The sequence below is a fragment of the Typopeltis vanoorti genome, chromosome 5 (genome assembly GCF_054136105.1).
Source record: "Typopeltis vanoorti isolate ZY-2024b chromosome 5, IOZ_Tvanoo_1.0, whole genome shotgun sequence".
Taxonomy (NCBI): domain Eukaryota; kingdom Metazoa; phylum Arthropoda; class Arachnida; order Uropygi; family Thelyphonidae; genus Typopeltis; species Typopeltis vanoorti.
The window spans coordinates 133055013-133076156 of NC_143553.1; the positions used below are offsets into that span (position 1 = coordinate 133055013).

At 35.2% G+C, this 21144-nt stretch overlaps 1 protein-coding gene across 2 annotated transcripts in view; it reads right to left on the minus strand.

Annotated features, from left to right (window-relative positions):
* Positions 1–1456: 1456 nt before the first annotated feature.
* LOC150106826 (uncharacterized) overlaps positions 1457–21144 on the minus strand; it is a 153688-nt gene continuing 134000 nt past the window's right edge. For both annotated transcript variants that reach the window (XM_090392737.1, XM_090392736.1), the window contains exon 9: positions 1457–2330. In XM_090392737.1, the coding sequence (XP_090248863.1) occupies positions 2096–2330 (235 nt within the window). In that variant the 3' untranslated portion in view covers positions 1457–2095. The remainder of the gene's footprint in view (positions 2331–21144) is intronic.

Genomic DNA, 21144 nt, shown 5'->3' on the forward strand with positions numbered 1-21144 from the left:
TTTCAACATTCTTATCACCATGACATTTTGCAAATTTTTCAAGACAGGGCTTAACAACTTCCTCTCCATCAGAGAAAGGCTTGTGTTTTTTAGCCAACACAAAGGAAATTTCATAGGATGCCTCCAGCATTGCCACACTTTCACAATTTCGTTTCACAAATATGTTTTGTCTCTCTTTTTTTTTTTCTTCCTTTTTCTTAACCACATATTCTTTCCGCAACTCAGACCCAGGAACTAACTTCAGTTTTTCTTCTAATTCAGCTTGATGTTTTCAATAGTGTCTGTTAAGATCATGTCTTCTATTATCTGAGAGAGAGAGAGAGAGAGTGCTTTCACAAACAATGCACAATGGTTTTCCTGAAGGACCAGGAATAAATAAGAACTCATTTCCCCACAGTTCATTAAACTGGCGCTTGGAATCACCTTCTGCTTTTCTTCTGCTCATTTTCTTTTGCAAAGTAATGGGTAACTGACTGTAAAAAAAAAATTATCCCAAAAAGTAAAGCTTATTATTAAATAATTTATTCAAATTATTTTATCGTTTTTAACATTATGAACATTCAAAAACAGTTCTACAAGTTTAAGATAAGATTCCTGTTTTCATGAAGGCCAAATACAGTTCTATAAGTTTAAAAATCATATATATATATATATATATTTTTTTTTTTTTTTCATAGAGAGTTTTCATCTCTCTCTCTCTCTCGTAATATATTATGTCCAATGAAATATGAGATCGCATCCTGCCATAAAACAGTCAATCAGCTGGCAATCACACACACACACACACACACACACACACACACACACACACACACACACACACACACACACACACACACACACACACACAACCCAAACATCCTCATTACAAAAGCTTTGCTGATGATCAGTTAAATTTTAGGAATAAACCTACTATTGCAATTGATACGTAAATAAAAAGGAAAGATATTGTATAAAAAAAAACATAAAAACACACTGAATAATTGTAGGTTTCAGTAATCAGCAAATTAGTTGAGCAGGAAAGAACTTGACATGCGTGTTCAAAATGAAAAAAATTATTTTTAAATTTACAGAACTATATTAAGCCTTCGTGAAAACAGAAATCTTATTTTAAACTTAAAGAACTGTTAATAAAAACATATAAGTTCGAAAACATGGGATTGTTCAGTCACATCGAATCAGAAGTTCATCGAACATTATGACACGAGAGTCAGCTGTAAACTGATTGAGTAACTAGTGACACATGTCAATATTTGCCAGTGTCTGTTGCTTCAAGATCAAACAAGTATAATAAATGCACGCTCTAGAATTCAGTGGTAGGTTAATTGTGTGTTTATATATATATATATATATATATAAATCGTATAGAAAAGTTTTTTAAATTTTTCTCTGGGGTTCAGTGCACCACTTCTAATCATGTGATGCACCACTTTTGGCGCATGCACCATAGGTTGGCCACCCCTGTTCTAGACTATCCACTGCACAGTGTTCTGCTCTTGCACTGTGTGATTTCCATCTATTTAGACCACTGAGAGAACAGCTGGCAAACAATAGCAATGTGCAATATGCTGTTTCCTGATTAAAGACACTTGACAACAATTTCTTTAGCATAAGAATTTGACATTGTGGCAGGACAAATAAGTAAACATCTTTGGTGACTATGTAAAAAAATGCTTACCAAAGTTAACTGGGTTCTGTGCATCTTTTATAGAATAAAGCTCTTTATATAAGGGTGCTTGTTATCTTTTTTTTTGAAATACCCCTCTGATACTTTGCAGAATTATAAGAAATCGTTAATTTCTTTATCACTGCAGTGTACACTACACCATTTAAGTTTTAGATGTTATACAGAGCTTGAGTGTCATTGAATAAGCTATCCATGAATATTCCCAACATGACAAACTGATGACTATACAAGTTTAGGGCCATTCTAATCACTTACTGCCAGATAAGCTTGGAAAAAACATTGATGTATAGGATCAGTATCAGATTTAAATCTTTACAGCTTGTGTGTGTGTGTGGAGTTAGTGTTCAACTATATGAGTAATATAATCACAGCAATAGTTCACTTTCTTATATGTGTTTTCAGGCCATATTAGCTGCATTTACCAGGTGGAGGATTCCAAGGTGGTCTTGGTTCTAAAAAAAGATTGCTGCTATATGTGTCCAATTCTTGTTGTTGCATTTTATCCAAAAGCCACATTTTATAAGCTTCAAGAGCTTTTGCATCCCTTTCAGCTTTCTCTATTGATTTTTTTTGTTTTGCTGCTTCTGTCTTCAACAAAGCTAACTTTTCTTTCTGTGCAATTAGTAACACCTTCTGTTGCTTCCTATCAAAGAAAAAAAAATTAAATTGTATCAGCCATTTTTAATTCTTCTAATTTTGGCATTGCTAAATTTATTATATAATGATTAAATCTTTTTGTTGTTTTATTACACAAAGTGGATATTAATAGATACTAAATACTTATTCTTTAATTAAAGGAAAATTACATTTGAAGAGAGAAAACTGTTGTTTAAAATAAAGAAAAATGTTGTTGAAAATAGTTTTCAATGAACAGATAGTTTCTGAATAGCCCACCTGATATTTCCCAGATATGTTATTTAGCTACATGAAAATACTAAGGATCTTCACTCTAGTGAAGTGTCAAAGTATGCCCATGCTTAACCCTCTCATGCATAAGGGCCTCATGCATAAGGCATCATTTTTATGTCCTCAGATGAGGACATAATTTTTAATATATACAGGGCACAAAGTTAGCAAAATTAATGAATTCATGGTAATATTGTAAGATTAAATGGTACTGTACCATCATTATAATTTTTTTATAAATGAACATAAAAATTCATGCATGAGAGGGTTAATAATATTCATTCTAGAATTAAAATCACTGCTAAAATAGAAAAAGAAGATACTTAGGTTTCCTTGATGCCCTCATTATGCGGCAGGTTGAAAGACAACCTACCTCATAATGAGGGTGAAGTATTTAGTTTATATTGTAAACTTGCTTTTACATGCATTCCACATCATGACTTTGCCTAAAACTGGAATTTTTGAAACATCAACATTGAGGATAGATCAAATTAAAGCAACTAGAACAAGATGTTCATATAACATTCATAACATAACAATGCCACCAATGGTCCAACAAAACACAACATACAGCATCTGCCAGTTGAGTGAACCATGCTTTCACAGTATAGCCAGTTTCCACCAAAGACTGAAATTCTCAGCAAGCATTCCTGCTATAAAAGAGTACCTTCCAAGCTAGAGAAATGCCAAACAGATTATCTAAGTGGTGTATGATCTTTATATCGTCCAATGAAACCTTGCTTATTAGAGGCATCAGGTGGCTAATGCATGTTTGGTCCCTGAACAAGGCTTCTCTTTCTCCCCCCCAAATACACACTCCAAGCTTGAAGTGCAAATGATATCCTTCAAAGGCATGTCAAACATAGACACAGAATACTCGTATATTCGAAGGTATAGTAGTAAAGTGGTTCTGTTGGTCAGCCACTAGATGATATTCAGGACCAAATCTGATGATGCATTGGATGCTTTCTGAGTTCATAATTGTGATGTCTGTAAGTCTATCTCCTCTCAATTCAGCTCCTGTTCTTTATTTCACTTCTGAAACACAACCATGACAGTAAACTGAAATATAGTGTTGCTATCCTTTCTTTTAGTGTTGCACAGTGATCAGCATTCATTTAAGAAATTATGGACTTTACAACTGTGTCATAAATAACTATTTTAATTTCCTGATGTTTCGACCTTCATATCAAGTTCATCATAGTATATACAAATATACAAGGACAAGCTGATTTACATTTCACACAGTAAATTAAAGAACCAATGATTTGATCACTGGTTATTCTACTGGCATGACCTCTAGTGAAAAGAAAAAAAATATACAGATAAAATTACAAATTAAAGAAACTACATCAAAGCTAAATTCTATTTAAAATAACATGAGAGAAACATTCTTTCTTATAGATAGTATTTCTTACAGTAACAATGATGTTCGATTTTTAACATTACAATTGTTATATTAGATTTAGGATTCTGGATTATGTACAGTCCTGCTTATAGTTAACTCTTAGGGAGAAAGGTTCCATGGGTAGAATACGTGCCTTCCTTTTCTTGGGATTTTTAGACCATCATTATTGTTCAGATTGGGGTAGTTGATAAGAATCTCACAGGCTTCCTTAAATTTGTGTTCATACCATGTTTTGGTGTGATGTAAACAACTGGGGTTTGTCCAGTCAATTCCATGTAAAGTGTTCAAGGCACGGTCAAAAAGGTCAGCTTCACCATAGTTATTATATTAAATGTGTCATTTATGTTCCTTTTGTCTGAGAGGAATTGTGCGTCCTGTTTCCCCAATATATGGTAGATTACAGGTGCAATAAATAAGGTATACGCCAGGGTGGGCCAGCAGAGGGAGTGGGTCTTTGGATGAGTTGAGTAAGCTTTTTAATTTTGCAGGAGGTTTAAAGGTGGTTTTGAGATTGTATTTCTGTAGTATTCTGTTTATTTTATCTGATGTCCCTTTAATGTAAAGAATGGTTATAGTTTTATTGTAGTCTGGTTTATCTTTGTTTTTTATTGAGGTCCTGTAGAGAATTTTGTTAATAGTGTTTTGGCTGTAACCATTTTTTAGAAAAGTATTGCTTATAACATTAAATTTGTCTTTCAGAACTTGTTCAATGGAGCAGATCTTCAAAGCCCTGTTTTTTAGAGTATTAATGAAGCCTAGTTTTTGTGTTGGGTAGTGGTAGGAGTTTATGTGTATATATTGACCAGTATGTGTCAGTTTCCGGTAAACAGTGAAGGAAAGCCTGCCAGAAGGAAGACGTGTGACAAGTGTATCTAGAAACGAAGATTGAGATTGAAAAACAGAACACACTTCCATTTCTAGATACACTTGTCACACGTCTTCTGGCAGTCTTTCCTTCACTGCTTACTGACACATACTGGCCAATATATACACATGAACTCCTACCACCACCCAACACAAATACTCTAAAAAAACAGGGCTTTTTTAGAGATCTGCTCCAATGAACAAGCTCTGAAAGACATATTTACAGTTATCAGCAATACTTTTCTAAAAAATAGCTGTAACCATCATGAAGGTTGTTTTCTTGATCATAAATTAGTAAATAATAATATTTGGTTAACCGATCAAGTGTTGATCAATTTTATTAATTAACTTAACCAACTAGTTTCGCCACACTTTTCTGTTGGCTTCTTCAGGGCACTTACATATAGGTTTAAACACTCTCACAATTATGTGTAACTGCAAAACTGACAAGAATAAAAACTGACTAGAATAATTATAAATAAAATAGTATCGAACGTGAGTGAAACACGTATCGCGTGTACAAGATCAGCTAGCTGTTGCTGAGGAACCTTCTGTAGTTTGTATTAAAGTTCATTTCTTCCGTTTTTAAGGCTCTGATTAGGGTTTTCCATATCTCTGGCAGTATTAGGCCTTGATTTCTGTTAAGGTTCACAGTAGAACGGGTGACTGTGGCTGCTTCTTTGAACATTCTTGAATGGTAATCTTCCTCTAAGTAAGGGGAACAGCTTTTGTCCCACTCGATGACATGGTTAGTTGTGGAGAAATGAGACGATAGGCCAGAAATGTCCTATCTGTTGTTTTTGACATAGCCAATGTGCTCCTTTTGCCTGATTTCGAGGATTCTCGAAGTCTGTCCGATGTAATTAGAGCCACATGAGCATGGAATATTATAGACTCCAACATATTTGTAGAAAGGATGGTTGTCTTTTGGAGATCTTAGTAGTTTACGAATAGTATCTATAGGCTGAAATGCTACTCTATGATGAAGATATGTGGACGATATCTTCATCATATGGAACAATAACAAAGATGACATATATGATTTTCTCAAAAAGATCAACGCTTTCCATCATTCTATTAAATTCACTCTGGAACTTGAAAGAGAAAAACAACTTCCGTTTTTAGACATCTTAATCAAAAAACAAACTGATGGCAGTTTAAATCTATCGGTGTACAGAAAACCGACTAATACAGGTCGCTACCTACATTTTAACTCCTCTCACCACATATCACATAAACTCAGCATTATACACATGTTAAAGAAAAGAGCTATTTGCATCTCAACGGACAACAAGACCCTTCAAGATGAGTTAAAATGCTGGAGTCTATAATATTCCATGCTCATGTGGCTCTAATTACATCGGACAGACTTCGAGAAGCCTCGAAATCAGGCAAAAGGAGCACATTGGCTATGTCAAAAACAACAGACAGAACATTTCTGGCCTATCGTCTCATTTCTCCACAACTAACCATGTCATCGAGTGGGACAAAAGCTGTTCCCCTTACTTAGAGGAAGATTACCATTCAAGAATGTTCAAAGAAGCAGCCACAGTCGCCCGTTCTACTGTGAACCTTAACAGAAATCAAGGCCTAATACTGCCAGAGATATGGAAAACCCTAATCAGAGCCTTAAAAACGGAAGAAATGAACTTTAATACAAACTACAGAAGGTTCCTCAGCAACAGCTAGCTGATCTTGTACACGCGATACGTGTTTCACTCACGTTCAATACTATTTTATTTGTAATTATTCTAGTCAGTTTTTATTCTTGTCAGTTTTGCAGTTACGCATAATTGTGAGAGTGTTTAAACCTATATGTAAGTGCCCTGAAGAAGCCAACAGAAAAGTGTGGCGAAACTAGTTGGTTAAGTTAATTAATAAAATTGATCAACACTTGATCGGTTAACCAAATATTATTATTTATAGCTGTAACCAATTTTTCAGAAATTTAAAATTTCTAAAAAATGGCTGTAACCATTTTTTAGAAATTTTGCTACTAGCCAAAACACTATTAACAAAATTATCTACAAGACCTCAATAAAAAACAAAGATAAACCAGACTACAATAAAACTATAATCATTCCTTACATTAAAGGGACATAAGATAAAATAAACAGAATACTAGAAATACAACCTCAAAGTCACCTTTAAACCTCCTGCAAAAATTTAAAGGTTACTCAACTCATCTAAAGGCCCACCCTGGAGTATACCATATTTATTGCACCTGTAATCTACCATATATAGGGGAAACAGGCCGCACAATTCCTATCAGACAAAAGGAACATAAACGACACATTAAATATGATAACTATGGGGAAGCTGGCCTTTCTGATACCCTGAACACTTTGCATAGAATTGACTGGAAAAGCACCAGTTGTTTACATCACATCAAAACATGATATGAATACAAATTTAAGGAAGCCTGTGAGATTCTTATCAACCACCCCAATCTGAACAATGATGGTCTAAAAATCCCAAGCATATGGAAGGCACGTATTCTACCCACAGAACCTTTCTCCTTAAAAGTTAACTATAAACAGGACTGTAGATAATCCAGAAGCCTAAATCTAATATAACAATTGTAATGTTAAAAATATGACATCATTGTTACTGTAAGAAAACTATCTATAAGAAAGAATGTTTCTCTCATGTTATCTTAAATAGAATTTAGCCTTTGATGTAGTTTTTAAATAATTAATTAATTTGTAATTTTATCTGTATCTTTTTTTTTTTCACTAGAGGTCATGCCAGTAGAATAACCAGTGATCAAATCATTGCTTCTTTAGCTTATTGTGTGAAATGTAACTCAGCTTGTCCTTGTATGTTTGTATATACTCGAGATGACCTTAATATGAAGGTTGAAACGTCGGGAAATTAAAATAGTTATTTATAACACGGTTGTAAAGTCCATAATTTTTAAAATGAATAGTGTTGCTATGGTTAAAATAAAAAAATAAATATGCCTAAAAAAAATAAAATAAAATAAAGTAAAAAAAATTCCACATTCACTTCATCAACATTTGCAGCAGCTTAAATAATGTGCAACATCACCTACAGACCTGACCTCCTGTTTTCGACTAACCAAATTACAGCTATAACAACAACTACAGTCCATCTGCCTGAAGGGTGGCATTGTGATTTTGTGTGATCTAATATTCCTTTCCAGAAGATGCTAAATCTTTTTATTATTATTTATTATTATTACAATTATACAGGTACATGGAGTCGAAAGACTCATGGTGGAGGATCCATACATTAACACAATACCTATCATACATCTCAAACTTATTTACTGTTGGGGCACTCACAACCACCCCTGGCAATCTATTTCACTCATTCACAACTCTCCAAGTAATTAACCTACACACTGTTACTAACCACACTCTTAGACAATTTTGAAGTGTGACCCTTTGCTTTTCTACAACTCAAAAACAAAATTGAAAATTTTCTTTTGTGTCAATCTTACAGAATCCCTTTATTAATTATTATTATTATTATTACCTGACACCTATAGGGAGTCCCAAGATTCATCGAGGGAGGGCACCTGCTCTAGAGCTCTGTCTCCACCACTCAATCCACCAACAACAGCGAACTACATCATCTACACCAATGCCATCTACTGCCCACCACAACCACCACTACTAGTATTTTTTTTACAGACAATCACAAACATCTATGCTTACAGTGGGATTCGAACCAGCAGCCTTTTGGCTGGAGAGCGGATACGCTAATCACTCAGTCAACCAGGCTGGCAATTTTAAATTATTAATTTTATTTTATTAAATTAAATTTTATTTATTAAATTATAAGTTTATCATATCCCCTCTCCTCCACCTGTAAGCTAAACTCTGCAACCCACACACCTCAATCTATCCTCATAGGGTACATTCCATAGATCTCTCTCTCACCAGCTTGGTCACTTGTCTCTGAATCCTTTCCACTACCTCCCAAATCCCCAAGAAACACATGACCAAATCTGTGCACTGTATTCAATATGTGGCCAAATCATAGCCTATAAAGAGGGATAATAACCTTCCTATCTTTACTTCTCAATGTGTTCTTGAACATCCAAATAATCCTGTGCACTATTTTGTCAACTCTTGCAATATGTCCTCTGATTTTCATACATCTCAAACTTATTTACTGTTGGGGCACTCATAACCACCCCTGGCAATCTATTTGTCTATCTATCCACCATCACCCCCATATCCCCAGTCTCATCAATTTCCTGTAAACTAGCACCATCAGTATGATATGAAGTGTGTAATCTTTTCATCCTGAAGTGCATTACCTCACATTTTACAACACTGAATTGACAACCATTGTTTTTTGCCCACACGCCCAATTTATTTAAATCATTTTGTAAGATACCTACATCACCTTTATCAATTATTGCCCTCCCTCATTTTGCATCACCAGAGAACAACTAAGTATACCTCCTCAAATCAAGTTTATCATTAACATACAAATTAAAGAGCAGTGATCCTAGTACAGAGCCCTGGCACACCACTAGTCATATTCATTCACCCAGGCATCCATCCAGGTGTGATATATTTTTTATCTGAACAAATTCAGAAGGTGAGGTGTTTCAGTTATTGAATACACATATATTTTGTAAATCCCTGAACTTTTCCTGCATAGTAAAGATATCTTGTAAGCAGCTATTGTTTGCGGAACTAGTTTAAGATCATAGGTGTAATTTATTTCGAGTCATTATATTAAAGAAAATGATAATAAAATTACATAAATGCTATCACATAATGATGTAAATCAGAATAAGCTAAATTGACATCTGCAGCTTCAAGACTAGTCTTTACCTTTTCTAGTATTTTATGACACTAAGAAAAATTTTATATTTAGTATTATATTTAGTATTTAGTATTAGTAGAAAAAACAAGCCATTAGGAAAAAGAAAACCAGGACGTCCTCTTAAACGATTGAACGATGACTTCTAAGGCTGGAACAGGCCATGCTAGGCCTAAATCCTTGATATGCATGATGATGATTATATTTAGTATTTTTACTGAAAACACACACAGATGAATGCTCCCAAAGTGAAATACATAATTAATTACTTAATGTAACTGACTATAATCAATGTAAACGTTATTAATGTAAAATGTAATTAATTAATTACATTTTCTTTAATACAATTTCTCAAAAGTGCACCTGTGATCTTAAACTAGCACTGTAAATGATGACAGTGTACAACATATCTTTTCTATGCAGGAAAAGTGGAGTAATTTTCAAAATACATGTTTATTCAATAATTGAAGCACACACACATATATATGTGTGTGTGTGTGTGTGTGTGTGTGTGTGTGTGTGTGTGTGTGTGTGTGTGTGTGTGTGTGTGTGTGTGTGTGTGTGTGTACACATATAAATATTGCATGTGGATGGGTGTCTTTTCTAATTGCACAGAAAAATAGTGAACAGTTTCCACAGAATAAATATTCTTAAATATGGTGCCCCTTTTCCCTAAACCACCCTATTCCAGTTTTGTAAATATTAATATTCCATGCAGAACCTATAATATCTAAGTAAGGAAGAATATTTACAACTTTTTAAGATGAAACAGAAATTAGAAAACTCACCAATCAATAAAATATTACTTTCACTGTATAAGAATAAAAATATTATGAAAATCTAATTACAATCTAAATAAATAATACATAAATACATAAAAAAAACTATATTTTGTGAAATTTATCTTGCACTACATTTACTTTTCATATAGCGGTATCATTTCAATATCATTTCAATTTTCTAACAAATAATATTTTTAGATAATTGGTGGAAATCTCTGAATTTTGTTGTCATTAAGTTTATCATACTTTTCTGTTAGAGCTATTTTGTATAAAAATATTTCAAGTGCCTGTTTGTTAAGAGTCCATGCTCTGAGGGTTGATTATTCCTAATTTCTCAATGGGATGGCATGCCAGATGAATTATAATGAATATATTGATCTCATGTTGGAGAATTAATGGAGTATTAACAGCACTACGAAAGGATTAAAAACTATTTCAATTCTTCTAATATTGTGTCTCAGTCGCTGAGGTCTTCAGGGAGTACAAACTAACATAACACACAAAGGCAACACAACATTAAATGAAATGCGTGGATAATAACACTTAAGTCCTATCTAGGTGGGATACCCTCTTTAATAGTTTGTAGGAGACCTAGGTTGTAAATTGGGATCTCTGAAGATTAATGTTTCCCAAATTTTGTGAAGTTTCTTGCATCTGTATTTATTTAAAATATTTAAATTTCTGAAAGCAGCTGTCTTTCAGAATCTATTCAATAATCTATTCAATTAGCATTGAATACTACACATAGGATCTGCTAGAAAAAACCACCATGCTCCCTCAGAGCAAATTGAAAAAAGAAAGACTGTTTGGGAATTAGCAGCTGCTTTCAGAAATCAATCAAAAATTTAAATACAGCAAGAAACTTTCCAAAATTTGGGAAACATTAATCCTCAGAGATCCCAATTTACAATCTAGGCCACCTAAAATCACAACCACAGAGGGATCCCCACCTAGACAGGACTTCAGATAGTACAAACTAATACAAGTATTAGTTTGTACTATCTGAAGATGTCTTAGTGACTGAGACAAAATATTAAAAGAATTAAGTTTTTCATCCTTTTCTTAGTACTCCATTAATCCTCCAACACAATGTCCTTCCAGCACTTGGCTTGTATTAGATGCTAAACGAAAGATGTCATTTTGGAATACAGAATGATGGAAGGCAAGTTTACGTGAAAAACAGAAAGCATCTTGATTCTCTATTTCTACTGTAATGTACCTGTTTATGTTGCTGGCTGAAGTGGTTAAGGAAAACATTCAAGTTTTGGTGGGTACAGGCCAAATAGTGAAAACATGAAAGTATCTTAAGCCAAACCTTGATTCACTGAAATAACTACAAGGCTTTGTAGTTATTCAGTGAATCAAGGTTTGGCTTGATTTCAGATTAGTAGTCAGGAACATATTGCTTGTTGAAGTCATATAAAAATTTGCAATAGGGAAAAGGTGGTGAGGTTAAAATTATCTTGTCACATGAAATAACTTGAACAAAGTATATAAAGCAAAGAGGACATCGATGTTAGGAAGAGTGTTTTTTTTTAATAAGAAAATAGTGTTGTCAGGTAGGACATTTATAAATAACTAAAACATCAAAGCTAACTAATAAATCTTTACTATCTTCGCATGACTGACTGATTTTCCCTTTCATTCGTTTCCAACCATAGGCGACATAGGCTTTGCCCACAAAGTATTCCTGGTGAGATTTTTACAGGGTAGTTCACCATTGCTTCCCCCAACTCCCCTATTTTATCTGGGCTCGGGACTGGCATATGGCTGGGACGTATTCATGACTGTAATCCATGTGTGTTCACAGGGCCAGTTTGCCTGTTTTAGGGAAAGAAAAACCTGAGTTTCCAGGTGAAAAAAAAAAAACCCTACTTCCGTATGAGACCGGCTAACTCACCAATAATTCCTCACGTCACTGATGGGAATCAAACCCAGGTCTTTCCGACCAAATGGCTTCGTCTATACTGACTGAGCTATGGAGGCTCTCTTAAATGAAAGATCTCTTAGCATGAGATCTTTCATTTTTGCAATGTTCTTTTTTTTTTTTTTTCATTCTGCCCACTAGCCATGTGAAGTATGCTAATTACTGCAAAAAGACACCCTAAGGCCAGATATTTGTGTGTTGCATTTCACAGATCACCACTTACTGACAGCCTAACAAATACTGGCTAACCAAAAATGGAAATAATGTGAATAATGCATATTACAATTTTTTATCCTTTGTAAAACAACAGGATTCTAAACTCTCAATATAATTACTTCTTGATCATTTCATGTAATTTTCTCCCTTCCAAGAGATGTCTTATCAAAGCCTTGTATAGCAGAACAGTTCCCATTTTCTTAAAACATTTTCTTCAACAGTTCAATTATTCACCTTAGCAATGTAACCCATAAACTTTAATTTATCCATATAATTCTGCCACATCCACTGAGCTACACCTAGAGCCTGTGTAGCTCAGTGGATGTGGCACTTGTCAACCACGGCGCTTGGCCGCACGAAGGAAGACTCGGTTTCGAGTCTAGTCGGCGACTAGAGGAAATTTTTCTAAGCCTTTTTTCGACTGGTTCCCGAGTTAGTCGATCTCTGGCACGGGCAAGCAGGTTTTTCCTCCCGGAAACTCGGGTTTTTCGTCCTGTAAACTCAAGAAAATCGACCGTAGAACCCACATTATTTCAGACATTAAATATATTGTGTTAGGGTTAGGGACCACGAGATGGCAGCACATTTGAGCCGTCTCTCTTCACTGAGTACTGCTTAATTAGTGACAGCCTTGGGCCATCTATCTCTGATTGGTACCAGTGGAGATTGAACTGCCCACTCAGTCTCTAAAAGTTAGATGTTAGATAGGGCTAAATGGCCTCGCCTACTCCCCATATATGGGAATAAAAAGGCGTTAGCTGATTTTTTTTTCTTCTTTTTTTTTTTTCCCTGAGCTTCATTTGACTACCCGCAACAAACTGACATTAACATGATACTCCATAATATGATACTCTACTTTGTGTGCAATGTCTTTAATCCATAATGTATAACTTTACATTCAGAAATATTAAAATGAAACTCATTAACACTTGTCATTAACTAACATAGAATCTGTTAGTTCAAGTCAGCCTACCTACAGAAATTCAGCATCAGATATGTCTCTTATCACCTAATGCAACTTAGCATAAGCAAATAACTGAATATTGCCCTATAGACAATTCCCAATATCATTAATATGCAAATTAAACAGCAATGGGCAAAATACCGAAACCTATGGTACACAACTAGTCACCTTCCTCCTCTTACACTATTTCTATACACCACTTTCTGATACCTGTCAGTCAGCCATGTCACAAGCGTATTTGTACACACTTTCTAGTGAGTTTGTATAGCAGGCAGGAATGCAAGAATTAGATGTGGAATCCTGTCAAATTCCACTTATCCAGTTTTGCTGTCACTACAGAACATGAGCAGATTGCTACAGCAAGACCTACCTTCAACAAAACCGTGTTGTTCTATACAGATGATCACAGTGCTACTGACCATATGAATGCAATTCCTAATTAGCATACCGACTGGTCTATAATTCATCGCATCAGTACTGGCTTCAGCCATATCAATTATCTTTCTCTTCTTCCACTCATTAGGCAATAAGTGCATATAAGACTTAAAGCAACCATGGCTTGAATACTGCTGGCTTATCTACCTTTATTTGTTCATTCAGTTACCTCCTTGGGGACATCCAGAGAACTAATGGAACTGTTAGTCCTAGGTAAAGTCGCTCTCTCTCTCTCAATACTATCCCAGATGGATGTAGCAGTTTGCTCAGCAATCCATTCATGGTTACATCTTCCTCACGATGTGCCACTAGCATTTTTTCATGCCACTGTAAACCATGGAGGTCTTGGTATTCCCTTGTTGTGACAATGCCTAGATTACAGAAAATTTCTATCCCCTCTTCAGAAGTGTCTTGCTGCCTCTAGGACTTAATGTATTATGGATGATTATAGACATACCTCTGAATGGGTACTTGATGGAAGGACACCGATTACGACTGCCTTGACTGAACAAAGGAGATGGGCTTTAATGTTGCACCATTCAGTCGATGGAGCTGCATTACAAGAATCTACACATCTTCCTTCTCACAATCAATGGATCAAGGATAGAACTTGCTTCCTGCCTGGTTTTGAATATCCAGATTTAATTAGGATGAGAAGCAATGCTCTGCCAACTTGAGTTCGTACAACTCAGGAAAGAAGCAATGATAAGAACTGCAGAGCAGACTGCCAGAGTATAGAAACTTTGGCTCATGTTGCCCAATGTTATTATCGCACATATGGGCACAGGTCAGAAGACACAATGCAATAGTGAGTGTTACAGAGAGTAGGTTGAAGAATAAAGATTGAATAACAGCAATAGAACCCAACTATAAGACTAACATTGGATCGAGGAAGCCTGACCTTGTAGTGAAGAATTTTTTTTTATTTGATTTGATTTTTATGGTGCAAAGACATCAAAAGTAACACTGCACAAGGACATAGGTCACAGCAGTACATATGGTAACTGGTTAGTAGGACAATCGCAAACATCCATGCTCTTGGTAAGATGCAAACCTGCAGCGTCTTGGCTGGAGAGTGGAAATGCTAACTACTCGGCCAACCAGACCAGTGTAGTAAAGAGAGGAGATGAGTTAGTCTTTATTGATGTACAAATTGTGGGTGATGGGCTACCACTCACTACCCATCATGAAAAAGCTGCCTACTATGCTGAAATCCAAGGCTTGGTATGGCTACTTCAGGAAGAACACCACATCATACCAAACTTTACCTCTACAACTGGATTTTTTAAAGGTGTATGGTGTCAGCAGAGTTATATGGACTTACTAAGCTTTGGACCATCTCAAGCTGATTTCAAGATACTCTCTTTGTGTGCCTTGCAGGGCATATAGGCAGCATGGAGGACTTACTAGAGAATGACTTTTCGAATTCCCAAGTCAGGAGTTGAATAGCACAGGGACCTAGGAATGCTGGGACCTAGGCCTCTTCTGGACCAATTGTGAGACTATAGTATGTAGCACTATTTCAATGCAAAGTTAGAAAATAAACAAATATATTTTATTAATTCAAACACTAAAAACTTAACTATTTCTAACAGATCTGACACCCAGTGCATCTGTTGCTAAGGTTATTCTTCTTTTCATAATCCACCCAATTTTGCCTTCCTCACCATGACAGTTACTCTCCTGGTCTGCAATTTTATATTGCTCCTGAGCCCTCATTATCATCATCACTCTTTTCATAATATCAAGTACAAGGCTGGTAATTATGACAAGCTTAAGATATAGCTTGGAGCTATAACATGGAATGAAAAGTTGAGTGGGAAGGAAATAAATGCTGCTGAGGAACTGACAGAGAAATACTTAACAGCATCAATGTGTGCATGTATTCTGAAGATCAGAGGATGAATAAAGTAGGTATCAAATGGATGAATGAGGGGGGGGGGGGGAATTAACCACCCAACCGGCCAAGATGTATATATACATCCAGGTTACCATGGATGTGAAGTGCTTATTAAAATTGTAATACCATTGATATTACATTGAAATATATGATGGATACGAAGTGTAGAAGAGTGGTATATTTTATCCATATTGACGGCGACGTGGTTAAGCATGAAATATGGAAGAAGTAGAAGACATTTTGAAGACAGCACAAGATCAATAATGATAATAACCAGTTGCATGAAGAGTATAAGAGACGGGCAGGAGAGTGACTCAGTCGGTAAGGACAGTAAAAGTGCAGTACAAACAGAAATTAGCAAATCTAGCCAAGAAAATCCTTGAGAGTTTTTTTTAATAAGTGACAAGTAGAAAGAAGAATGATTATGGTACGATGTTGTTAAATGGATGAAAGTGAGAGATTGGTAACTGCTACAGAGGACATAGTCAAACTATCCAGTGAGCAATTCATCAGGATGTTCATCCTCAGTGTGAAATCAGAAGTTTAAGTGTAGAGAATGTAATGAGAGAAGACTTAAGGACAAGTGAGCTAGAAGTGTATGAGGATTTAAGTAATAATCATCAATTTCCTGTCATAGTAGTCTGAGGAGTGTTCAGACTACTATGACAGCACTACATGATTAAATTTACATTATTACTAATCTCATTTCCACAATATTCCTCCAAATTAGTCTATTACTTGTCAGCACTCCAATATTGTCATATCTAACATTTCATGCTTCTAAGGCAATTCTGACTGAAACAATCCACCTTAACCTTAGCCTACCCTTGGGTCACCTTCTTGCCATTGTGGCATGAAACACCTATTTTGCTAACCTTTCCTCACCCATTCTATTTAAGTGGCATCACCAACTTTGGTTAGCTCTGCTTACGCATTCTTGAATACTAACAATGTCAAGTCCTTTTCTAATATCTTCCTTTTAAATATGATTCTGTCATTGATGCCATCTGTTCACTTCCCTAATTTTTATCAGAAGTCGCATATCTATGATCTCATCTTTGGTAGTGCTTTATTTCTAACCCAACACTCATATCCATAGCTTAAAACTGGTTTGAACACTCTTCTATGCTGCTAATTTGGTGTTTTGATTGATTTCTCTCTTATTCCATATAAATTTATTCAGCTGGCAACCCACCATACTAACTTTGCTTATTCTGTTGTCTATAACCAGGATTTAACTTGCCATCTTTACTCAAAACTGTACCTAAATAGCTGAAATATTTTACTTTTTTTATAGGCTCTTCATTGAGAATGTAGCTAAAGATTTCTATGTTCCTGCTCATTTTCATAGTTTTGGTCTTTTCATTGCTGATTTTCATGCCAAATTTGTCATCATCATCAAATTCCCGCCATGCCCTCAAGGGGTGTACAGGATATAATAGTACTATATGAAAAATTTACATCATTACTAACATCCTATCTACAATTTTCCTCCAAATCAGTCTGTTACTTGTCAAGACTCCAACATTACCAGATCTTATATTTCTATCTATATATAGATTCTCTTATATATAGATAATATGACAATGTATTACTCTTGGAATGATGAGAACAAACATCGACATGGTGTAGCTGTAATAGTAGATGAAGAAATCGATAAATCAGTAATAAATTGGATTCCATTTTCTGAAAGGATAATGCTGTTACAACTTAAGGGAAACCCTGTTAACATAAATATCATCCAAGCTTATGCACCCACAGCTGACAAAAGTGAAGAAAATGTTGAAGAGTTTTATGAACACCTAAAAGAGATTAAAATCCTAACAAAGAAACATGATATAAACATAAGTGATGGGCGACTTCAATGCAAAAGTGGGAAGAGGGGGTAATGGAGAAATTGTTGGCCAACATGGCTTAGGCACCAGAAATGACAGAGGAGATCGCCTAGTCCAGTTCTGTCAGGAAGAAGATCTAACAATAGCAAATACCTGGTTTAAACTTCCACCCAGAAGACTGTACACTTGGAAATCGCCTCAAGATAACCAACATAACATTGTCAGAAATCAAATTGATTATATACTGATAAATAAAAGATTCCACAGTAGTATAAAGAGTGCAAAGACTTATCCTGGAGCAGATATCTCATCAGACCACAATCCCATAGTTGCAGAAGTACGTCTTAGATTAAAATCAGCTAAAAAATCACAAAAGAAGAAAAAAGAAAATTGATGTAGAAAAACTGAAAGACCCCGAACATAAATAAAAGTGCCAAGACACAGCTTAACCTGCGATTACAACAGATTAACATAGAAGAAAATAAAAGCGTGGAATCTCTTTGGAATAGCTTAAAGAATGCCATCGTAACAACAAGTATTGAAGAAGTAGGTTATGTGAATAATATAAAACAACAGGAATGGATGACAGATGAGATTCTTTCTCTTATTGATACAAGAAGAATGTACAAAAACAAAGACCTAGCCAGGTATACAGAAACACATAACATCATCAAGAAAAAAATAAAAGAAGTCAAGGAAAATTGGATGAAAAATTTATGTACTGAAATTGAACTGCTTCAGGAGAAACATGATAATTTCAATCTGTATAAGAAAATCAACGAAATTTCTGGAAAACTGAGGAAAAAGCAAATAGTGTCTCTAAGAGACGAAAATGGAAAAATAGTTCTAGAAGAAGAGAATAAAGCACAGATTTGGATAAAATATGTAACAGAAATTTTCAATGATACTAGACAGAAGCCTATAAATATAAAAGATAACATTCAAGGACCAGCAATCATGAAATGCGAAATAGAGAATGCTATACGAACAAGTAAAACAGGAAAAGCCAGTGGACCAGATGGTGGGCAAACAGAATTTTTAAAATTAATAGAACCAGATAATATCAAACTTCTTGAAAAACTATTTAATAAAATATATGAAAGTGATGAATTTCCATCAGATTGGCTCAAATCTACATTTATCACTGTCCCAAAAAAAACCCAAAGTGAATTCCTGTGTTGACTTCCGACTTATTAGTCTAATGAGCCAAACATTAAAAATATTTTTGAAAGTAATTCAGAATCGCATTTATAGAAAAAGTGAAGAAACTCTAAGCGAAACACAATTCGGCTTTCGGAATGGTTTTGGTACTAGAGAGGCATTTTTCTGTACCCAAATATTGATACAAAAATGCATAGAAAAACAGAAATCTGTCTTTATGTGTTTCATAGATTTTGAAAAAACATTCGACAAAGTCAGACACACTAACTTAATAGAAATCCTTCAACAAATAAGGCTAGACGAACAAGACATAAGACTAATAACAAATCTGTATTGGAATCAGTCAGCTACCGTTCAATTAGACAACATTACCACCAGTGATATTAACATCAAAAGAGGAGTGAGACAAGGATGTGTGCTCTCACCACTCCTGTTCAACATATATGCAAAGGTAATCTTTAAAAAAGCATTGGAAGAATGTCCAGAGGGAATCACAATAAATGGAAAGATTGTTAACAACCTACGATATGCAGATGACACCGTGCTAATTGCAGATAATATTATAGATCTCCAAAAACTCATTGACAGAGTATACATAGAAAGCCAAAGAATGGGAATAAATATAAACATCAACAAGACAAAACACATGATCATCAGCAAACATCCAGCCTCATCAACGAAAGTGACACTCAATGGGAAAAATATTGATCAAGTGTCAAGATATAAATATCTTGGTTGCTGGCTTAATGAACGGTGGGATCCAGAAATAGATATAAAGACAAGGATTGAAGTTGCACAGCAGTCCTTCATGAAAATGAGAACACGATTCTGCAATAAAGACCTAAACATGGAAGTCAGATGCCGAATGCTGAAATGCTACGTGTGGTCTATTCTGCTCTATGGAGTTGAAACATGGACATTGAAGGTGACAACCATCAAGAAAATCGAAGCCTTTGAGATGTGGCTATACAGAAGAATGCTAAAGATATCATGGACAGAAAAAATTACCAATGAAGAGGTCTTAAAATCCATTGGCAAAGCTAAACATCTTGTACAAATAATCAAGAAACGAAAAACATCATATCTTGGCCATATCATGAGAAACAGCAAATACCAGCTTCTACAAACTATTTTGGTAGGAAGAATTGATGGCAAAGGAACTAGAGGAAGAAAAAGAATATCATGGTTTGACAACATCAAGATGTGGACAGGAAAGAGCAGTGCACAACTGCTCAGATTAGCACAAGAGCGCAGTTTGTTCGCCAAGATGGTCGCTGACCTTCAATAGAAGATAGCACAATAAGAAGAAGATATTTCTATCGTCTAAGGCACATTGTACCGTATCAATCCACCTATATCTTGGTCTTCCTCTGGGTCGTTTTCCTGCCAACCTGGCAGAGAACACTTGTTTTGCTAATATTTCCTTGCCCATTCTGTTTAGGTGACCATACCACCTGAGATTAGCTCTGCTAACGCATTCCTGGATGCTGACAATGTCAAGTTCTTTCCTAATAGCCTCGTTTTTAATATGATATTGCCATTGATGCCATCTGTTCACACCTATAATCTGTCTCAGGACTCTCATATCTGCGGTCTCTAGTCTTTGGTCATGTGTTTTACTTCTGACCCAGCTCTCAGATCCATAAGTTAAAACTGGTTTGAACACTGTCTTGTATACAGCTAATTTAGTTCCGACTAATTGATCTCTTATTCCAAATGAAATTATTCAACTGACTTCCTACCATGCCAGCTTTGTTGATTCTGTTGTCCATTTCCATATTTAATTTACCATCTTGACTAAAAATCATGCCTAAGTAGCTGAAATGTTTTACTTGTTCCACAGGTTCTCCATTCACAACACAATTGACATTTTCAATGATTCTGCCTATTTTCAGTCTTTGTCTTTTTAATGCTGACGTTCATACCATATCTATTACAACAGTTATTGAATTTAGTCAGAGAATCTTGCAGACTTGTAGCAGATTTATTTAAAAGCATAACATCATCCGCATAAAGCAAAGAGCTGACATTAACATCTCCAATTTTGATATCATGTTTAATACCGCTTTCCTTCATAATGTGATCCACATAGATAATGAATAACAGAGGGGATAATGTACATCCTTGTCTCACACCAGATTTAACATTAAACCATCTTCCTGTACTTCCTTCAATTCTAACTGCTGACTTACAACTCAAATAAAGACTAAGTATTGCGTGACATAATGCCCCATTGACACCATATAACTGTAA